Genomic DNA, 8,516 nt, shown 5'->3' on the forward strand with positions numbered 1-8,516 from the left:
GACTAGGCTATAGACTAGACTATAGACTAGACTATAGACTAGACTATAGACTAGACTATAGACTAGACTATAGACTAGACTATAGACTAGACTATAGACTAGGCTATATATTATACTATAGACTAGACTATTAACTAGATTATATATAAATTTTGATTTGTGTAGCATATTTTAAGGCCGTAGTTGATAATTCAAAATTATAGCCTAATTAAAGGCAAATAAAAATCAATAAAATGTAAATATGTACTTTAAACTAATGACCAAACATTTTTTTAATCAAATAAAGCAAATTTAATTACAAAAACGCAAAAAAAAACACACAAAAAATACACAACAATTATAAAATTCTTGTTAAACCAACTAATTAAAAAACAATTTTTATTATGGCTGCCGCAGTACAAAGCCCAATAATAATAAATTAATTAGTATAAGTAGAAAAGCTAAACAAGAAATGCATTGAGTTTTATGGCAAAATCAAATTAAATATTGTTAAATTGTATTTATGTTATTTAACAATTAGTGGTTAACAAATTCAATAAAAAACATGAAAAAAAATTTTGGGAAATAAAAACAAACAATATTGAAATGATTACAATTAAAATGTATTTAACAAATAAATACAAGCTTTAATTAATATCAAAACAATAAGATTTTAATTATATTAAAATAACAAAACTAGGCAATAGCTGTCTGAAATTTATAATTGGATTAAATAATTAATTGTCATAATAATTTTAAATGAAAACATTGGTATGTTTTACAAAAAAACAAAAAACGGGAATTTTGTAATTTTGTAATAAGAAAAAAAAACTGTTTAAACAAGGTAGCAAAAGCAAATATAAATTTAATTTAATTATTTGCTGGTATAATTAAAACTCAAAGTCACGTTCGTTGATGACAAAATAAATAATATAAATAGGCAATAAACGAAAAAAGAAATATTTTTTTCACAATTTTTAACACTACGCAATTATGGAGTAAAGTTATAAAATAATAAAATTTAATAAATTTAAAAAATTACTTTTTTCCTTTAAAAAAAATATTATATTTATCTCATTTCACACAGTTTTTTTTTTTAATTTATGCTTTAAATTTTTTTATTTAATTTAAAACTCACAGAAATTATGAAAAAAAGAAAAATGTAATTAATTGCTACACAACGCAAAACCCTCTTCTAATTAGTGTAAGCAAATAATAATAAAATTTTACAAACAAAAAAAAAAAAAAGAAATGTTAACACATATAAAATAATTACATACTATTAAGACCAACATACAAATGAAGAATGAAAAAAAATAAAACGTATACATTAAATAAAAGAAATTGTATAGCCTACATTCAGGAGCTATCAAATACCTAAGAAACATAGCATACATTAAGGCTTAATTATAATTAAATAAAAACAAACACAACATAACGGTACAAACCCAAGTCATAACAAATTAAAATTTTGCACTTCTTTTTTTGCTTACCTGTAACGAGAAGAAGGAGAGAAAAGAAAAATAAATACTTTGGCATAAAATAACAAATTTTATAATTATATGAAATTATATACAATGTTAAATGTAACAAAAAAATTGTTTAAACGAATGAAAAGTTTCATTAGTTTGTGTGTTATTTGATGAGGTTTAATAGTGGGAACACTTTTAATAACTTGGTCCGAGAATAAACTAATACATAATCTGGTCCTTAGACTAGTTCTCTTATCAGTCCCTAAAATAGTCTACAGACTGCTCAATAGGTTCAGCCTATAGAAAAGTTTATAGATTTGTCAATAGCCTCTTATAGTACAGTTCATAGAAGAGTCCTTACGCTAATTTATAGACTAGTCCTTAGGTCATATACTATTGCTTAAACCAGTTCTTAGAATAGTCCACAGAAGAGTCCATAGACTAGACCACCAAAAGGTGCGTAGATCAGTCCACAGACAAGTTAATAGACTAATCTATAGTCTAATGCAAAGAATAGGCCCTAGACTAGTCTACAGCAAAGCTATTGTCTAATACACAGACTAGTTCATAGACTATTTAGCATGTTGCCCAAAATTTAGTCCATTCCCTAGTTCTAGACTTATTCAAACTGGTTTGTCCTATGATCTAGTTTATGAACTAGTCTGAATAAGTCTAGAACTAATGAATGGACTATACTTCGAGCAATATCCTAAATAGCCTATGAACTAGTCTGTGGATTATACTATCGCTTTTCCTGTGGTCTAGTCTAAGGCCTAGTTCACTCCGATTAGGACGAACTAGTTCACAAAGTAATCAAATAGACTTCCTCAGGAGCTATCTGCTTTTGATAGAATAGAAGAGTTTATAGACTAGGTCTTAGGCGAGTCCATAGACTAGTTTGTAGAATTGACTGATCAATAGACTTGACTATACCATACTCTTGTCCAAACTCTAGACTTGTCCAAAGCAGGCGCAGATCCACGGGCTAAAAGAGGGAAATTACAACCCCCTAGAATTTTTCATACAAAATATAAAAATGAGGAAAAAGAAGAAAAGAAAATAATTGAAAAAAATTTCCCCCAAACACTTGAGCTGGAGCCGCGACTGGTCCATAGACTACTCTTTAGACTTGTTGTTAACTAGATTATTCTATAGACCAGCCTATAGTCTAATCCACACACTTGTCTGTGGATTAGTTTATAGTTTAGTATATAGACTAATTTATTGATTATAGAATAATCCGTAGACTACTTCATAGACCAGAACAGTCGGTATATTAGTCCTATGATTAGTCTATAAACTAATTCAAAGAAGAGTCCACTGACGCAACGAGTATATTTAATAGTCCATAGATCCATTCTAAAACTAGCCGTTAGACTAGTCCATAGACTCCATAGTCATAGACTATCCTAATAGTCCATTGACCCGACCATAGACCAATCCATAAACCTATCCATAGGCTAGTCCATACACCAATCCAGTGACCAGGCTTGATCATAGACTAGTTCCAAATCAGGTTTATAAACAGGCCCATAGTTTAGTTCAAAGAAAAGTTTATAAACAAGTCAATAGACTAATTTATACATATATGAGTATAAGGACTAGTTTATGGTCCCAGACAATGTTTAAGTCTATGATCTCGTCTTCAGACTAGTCTGTATACTAAACTCCTTCATAGTCTAGTATACAATAATACTCTCTTTAATAAAGTATATTTCTTTAGTATCCCCCTAACAAAAAAAAAGTATTTTCAACCAATTATACAGAAACTTTAATTAAAATAAAACCATAAAGTGAGAAAAGGTAAAAATTAAAAGACTCTAGAAAAAATAAAAATTTTCTAAATAAAAGTTAAATTAAATTAATTGTTTAAGGCAAAGAAAGTAACAATAGTTGCTGGAGGGGAAAAAGCTGAAAACCCCAAAAAAGAAGCAAATTATACAATATACAATGTTTTCATGAAAACTCAACATGTGTTTAACAACAATTCCAACAACCATAACAAGCCGAAAAACAAATTTCATATAAAAAAACCTAAGCGAATACATATTTGTATAAGAATGAACGTACGTATATATACATATATCTATAAAGGACCCAACGGTTAGACGGCTATATTTTCAAAATATTAAATTACTCGGCGGAATATATAGCATAATCAATAGATTAGTTTGTGGATTAGCTTGTCTATGGACCGTTTTAGGTCAAAATATATAGTATAGTCTCTGGATCTCTCCACTGACTAGTACAGCCACACATTGAACTACAGGGTAAATTCAATGTATGTGTGCATGCATACAAAAGCTTTAGAAGTATTTAAATGCAAATATTTTGAATAACAGAAACCTTAACATACTTTAAGGTGAAATCTCACAAGGTTTACTTTCACACACTGACTGTCAGAGTAAAAGACGAAAAAAGTAAACAATACATAACCAAAAAAAAAAATAAAATAAAAAGGAGAAAACATACTCGTAGTAACAAAAATATGAAAAGATATTACTATAAAATAAAAAGTTTTGTATATAAAATGTTCATATTATTTTATTTACGTTCACACTCAAATATAACGACTACAAGCAAATACTTCAAGTACCACAGATACTTTTGTATATTTGTATACATTTTCCGTTCTATATACATACACCTGCATTAACACAGTAGTTTTTAAGGAAAAGTCAAGTTTTCACTTCTATACATATGTACATATATTTTGCTTCCTATTAGAAGCAAGAGTAAATCATCGATTACTTCATTGCCCCTAAGTAATATTGATGGAGGACTCATTAGTAAATCTAAGTAATTTAAAAAATCCTATAAAGAGAAACTAACTCTCAGAATAATCTAATATTGAATCAAAAGCTGCAATGGGAATCGATTACAAAACAATGATTGAGATATTTATCACCCCAATCTGCAGGGTATACTTAACTACACTCATACAATGCAATATAATAGATGTAAGCATCTGATAAAGTAGCAAAAGTAAATCCTTTTTCTTTTTCACTAAATGAGAAAAAGTTTATTTTTGTTAAGTACGGTATAGTAAGTAACGAAGGGTCTTATGAGTTGTTAGAATTCTAAAATGTCATCTAAATTTTATAAATGCCTTAATAACCTAAAATTTTTAATTTCTTGTAAAAGTAACATAATTTTCAATAATTTTAAAAGCTGGTATCAAAGCACAAATTCTTAAATATTTGACAAAAACTAAAGAAAAATATCATGAAAGTTAAAATTAGTAGAAATTAAACTAATCTAATGGAGTAGTTAATTCTCTTAAATATCTGCAGTAATTTAATTTTTAAATAACTTTTTATTTACCAAATACGAGACTTGTTTTCTCGCTTTTTCCATCGCTCCCATTAAAATTTGAAATGAAACCTTTATGGAACAATTTATTTTAATACTTTTGAGTGTAAGAACAAAGAATATTTTTTATTTTGTGGCAATTTTATGGTAGTGTTGCCAAGCAAACAAAAAAATTATTTATCTCAAGGGAAGTAAGTATCAAGATCAAACATGTTAAATTTGTTCAATTACTTCTAATACTGTTCTAGTTCTGTTCTAATACTGTTCTAGATCAGTTCTAGTTCAGTTTTAGTTCAGTTCTAGTTCAATTCTAGTTCAGTTCTAGTTTAGTTCTAGTTCAGTTCTAGTTCAGTTCTAGTTCAGTTCTAGTTCAGTTCTAGTTCAGTTCTAGTTCAGTTCTAGTTCAGTTCTAGTTCAGTTCTAGTTCAGTTCTAGTTCAGTTCTAGTTCAGTTCTAGTTCAGTTCTAGTTCAGTTCTAGTTCAGTTCTAGTTCAGTTCTAGTTCAGTTCTATTTCAGTTCTATTTCAGTTCTAGTTCAGTTCTAGTTCAGTTCTAGTTCAGTTCTAGTTCAGTTCTAGTTCAGTTCTAGTTCAGTTCTAGTTCAGTTCTAGTTCAGTTCTAGTTCAGTTCTAGTTCAGTTCTAGTTCAGTTCTAGTTCAGTTCTATTTCAGTTCTAGTTCAGTTCTAGTTCAGTTCTAGTTCAGTTCTAGTTCAGTTCTAGTTCAGTTCTAGTTCAGTTCTAGTTCAGTTCTAGTTCTAGTTCAGTTCTAGTTCAGTTCTAGTTCAGTTCTAGTTCAGTTCTAGTTCAGTTCTAGTTCAGTTCTAGTTCAGTTTTAGTTCAGTTCTAGTTCAGTTTTAGTTCAGTTTTAGTTCAGTTCTAGTTCATTTCTAGTTCAGTTCTAGTTCAGTTCTAGTTCAGTTCTAGTTCAGTTCTAGTTCAGTTCTAGTTCAGTTCTAGTTCAGTTCTAGTTCAGTTCTAGTTCAGTTCTAGTTCAGTTCTAGTTCAGTTCTAGTTCAGTTCTAGTTCAGTTCTAGTTCAGTTCTAGTTCAGTTCTAGTTCAGTTCTAGTTCAGTTCTAGTTCAGTTCTAGTTCAGTTCTAGTTCAGTTCTAGTTCAGTTCTAGTTCAGTTCTAGTTCAGTTCTAGTTCAGTTCTAGTTCAGTTCTAGTTCAGTTCTAGTTCAGTTCTAGTTCAGTTCTAGTTCAGTTCTGGTTCAGTTCTAGTTCAAACGACTTTCTGGGATTTTCAAACGACATTCTGGGATTTTCAAAAAATTCTGGTAATACAGTGTAAGAACAAAGAATATTTTTTATTTTGTGGCAATTTTATGGTAGTGTTGCCAAGCAAACAAAAAAATTATTTATCTCAAGGGAAGTAAGTATCAAGATCAAACATGTTAAATTTGTTCAATTACTTCTAGTACTGTTCTAGTTCTGTTCTAGTACTGTTCTAGTTCAGTTCTAGTTCAGTTTTAGTTCAGTTCTAGTTCAGTTCTAGTTCAGTTTTTTTCTAGTTTAGTTCTAGTTCAGTTCTAGTTCAGTTCTAGTTCAGTTCTAGTTCAGTTCTAGTTCAGTTCTAGTTCAGTTCTAGTTCAGTTCTAGTTCAGTTCTAGTTCAGTTCTAGTTCAGTTCTAGTTCAGTTCTAGTTCAGTTCTAGTTCAGTTCTAGTTCAGTTCTAGTTCAGTTCTAGTTCAGTTCTAGTTCAGTTCTAGTTCAGTTCTATTTCAGTTCTAGTTCAGTTCTAGTTCAGTTCTAGTTCAGTTCTAGTTCAGTTCTAGTTCAGTTCTAGTTCAGTTCTAGTTCAGTTCTAGTTCAGTTCTAGTTCAGTTCTAGTTCAGTTCTAGTTCAGTTCTAGTTCAGTTCTAGTTCAGTTCTAGTTCAGTTCTAGTTCAGTTCTAGTTCAGTTCTAGTTCAGTTCTAGTTCAGTTCTAGTTCAGTTCTAGTTCAGTTCTAGTTCTGTTCTAGTTCTAGTTCAGTTCTAGTTCAGTTCTAGTTCAGTTCTAGTTCAGTTCTAGTTCAGTTCTAGTTCAGTTCTAGTTCAGTTCTAGTTCAGTTCTAGTTCAGTTTTAGTTCAGTTTTAGTTCAGTTCTAGTTCATTTCTAGTTCAGTTCTAGTTCAGTTCTAGTTCAGTTCTAGTTCAGTTCTAGTTCAGTTCTAGTTCAGTTCTAGTTCAGTTCTAGTTCAGTTCTAGTTCAGTTCTAGTTCAGTTCTAGTTCAGTTCTAGTTCAGTTCTAGTTCAGTTCTAGTTCAGTTCTAGTTCAGTTCTAGTTCAGTTCTAGTTCAGTTCTAGTTCAGTTCTAGTTCAGTTCTAGTTCAGTTCTAGTTCAGTTCTAGTTCAGTTCTAGTTCAGTTCTAGTTCAGTTCTAGTTCAGTTCTAGTTCAGTTCTAGTTCAGTTCTAGTTCAGTTCTGGTTCAGTTCTAGTTCAAACGACTTTCTGGGATTTTCAAACGACATTCTGGGATTTTCAAAAAATTCTGGTAATACAGTTATAGTAGAATATCGCACGATATCTTTAAAAAGACCTTCAGATGTCTTCAGATATTAGGTAATTACAGAAAACCTCAAACATTTCATATTTAAATAATAAGTTTGCATTTATCTACTACATCTTAAGTTTTTGGGTTCTTAAAAAAACTTTACCTATTTGTCAACGATATGTTACTGAGTGTCGTACGTTAAAAATGTTTAATAGGGAATAACAACAAACTGAATTAAAATATGTGTGTAGTTAGTAAAAAATGCACACGCAAAAACTTTTTAAATTCAAAAATATGGTGCAGTTAAAGAAAAAAGTAACACAGCACAGTGCTCGTAAAATTTAAATGAGGTACTTAACACACAAAAAAAACAACAACTCAAAATACCCAAACAAACAAGAAAAAGGTACTAAAAAAGAAGGCTAACTTAAAAGGTTTTTCAAGAAGATCCTGGACGATATTGAATTAATTAATTTTCGGTACATATTTCTTCTTAGCCGAAGAAGAAAGTGTTGTCTGCAATAGAAATCTCTCAAGATCAGTTATAAAAATATATTTAAATTTCTTCTCAGTTTGACCTCTTAAAAAGTGTATTTTAAATAACATATTCCAATTCCATATGAACAAGGATGTTTGTAAGTTTGAACTTTTTGGTAAAGAGAGAGAATGAGTGAGAAGCAAAAGGATAGCGAGATATGCATAGTTATAGTTAAAGAGCTTATAGCCAAATATGACTTTATTCAGAAACCCAGATCCATGTTGAACCATATGTGTTTTTTTATATTTAAGTGCCATAAGAGGTTTAGTAATTAACACTATCACTATGCAAAAATTTTAAACTAAAAAACTAACAACGACGTTAACATAATATAACTATAATAGCAACTTGTTAAATAATATATAAATACTTATTCTTTATGGAAAAACATTTTACAGTGAAAACTCTTAACAAAATTTAATAATAAGTTGAAAAGCAAATTTCCGTCTTAATTAACACCTCAACTAAATTAAATAGATTTTTTGCACGATTGAAATATTTTCAAGTAGCCCCAAAGTTCACTATCTGTATACATAACAAGAAAAAGCTAAAACAGAACTAGAAGAAAACTAAGACAAAACTAGAACAAAACTAGAGGAGAAGTAAACTAGAACTGTACAAGAACTGTACAAGAACTGAACTAGAACTGAACTAGAACTGAACTAGAACTGAACTAGAACTGAACTAGGACTGAACTAGAACTGAACTAGAACTGAACTAGAAATGAACTAGAACTGAA

General features: G+C 29.8%; 1 protein-coding gene across 4 annotated transcripts in view; it reads right to left on the reverse strand.

The window, feature by feature from the left end:
• LOC111683356 overlaps nucleotides 1-8,516 on the reverse strand; it is a 99,078-nt gene that overhangs the window by 33,904 nt on the left and 56,658 nt on the right. The window contains exon 3 of one of the 4 annotated variants that reach the window (XM_046949293.1): nucleotides 1,428-1,472. The exons of the other annotated variants lie outside the window; for them this stretch is intronic. Coding sequence (XP_046805249.1) covers nucleotides 1,443-1,472 — 30 coding nt within the window. The 3' untranslated portion in view covers nucleotides 1,428-1,442. Of the gene's footprint in view, nucleotides 1-1,427; nucleotides 1,473-8,516 lie in introns of those variants that run through there. 4 annotated transcript variants of the gene reach the window in all.

The sequence above is a fragment of the Lucilia cuprina genome, chromosome 4 (assembly GCF_022045245.1).
Source record: "Lucilia cuprina isolate Lc7/37 chromosome 4, ASM2204524v1, whole genome shotgun sequence".
In the NCBI taxonomy this organism is placed as follows: domain Eukaryota; kingdom Metazoa; phylum Arthropoda; class Insecta; order Diptera; family Calliphoridae; genus Lucilia; species Lucilia cuprina.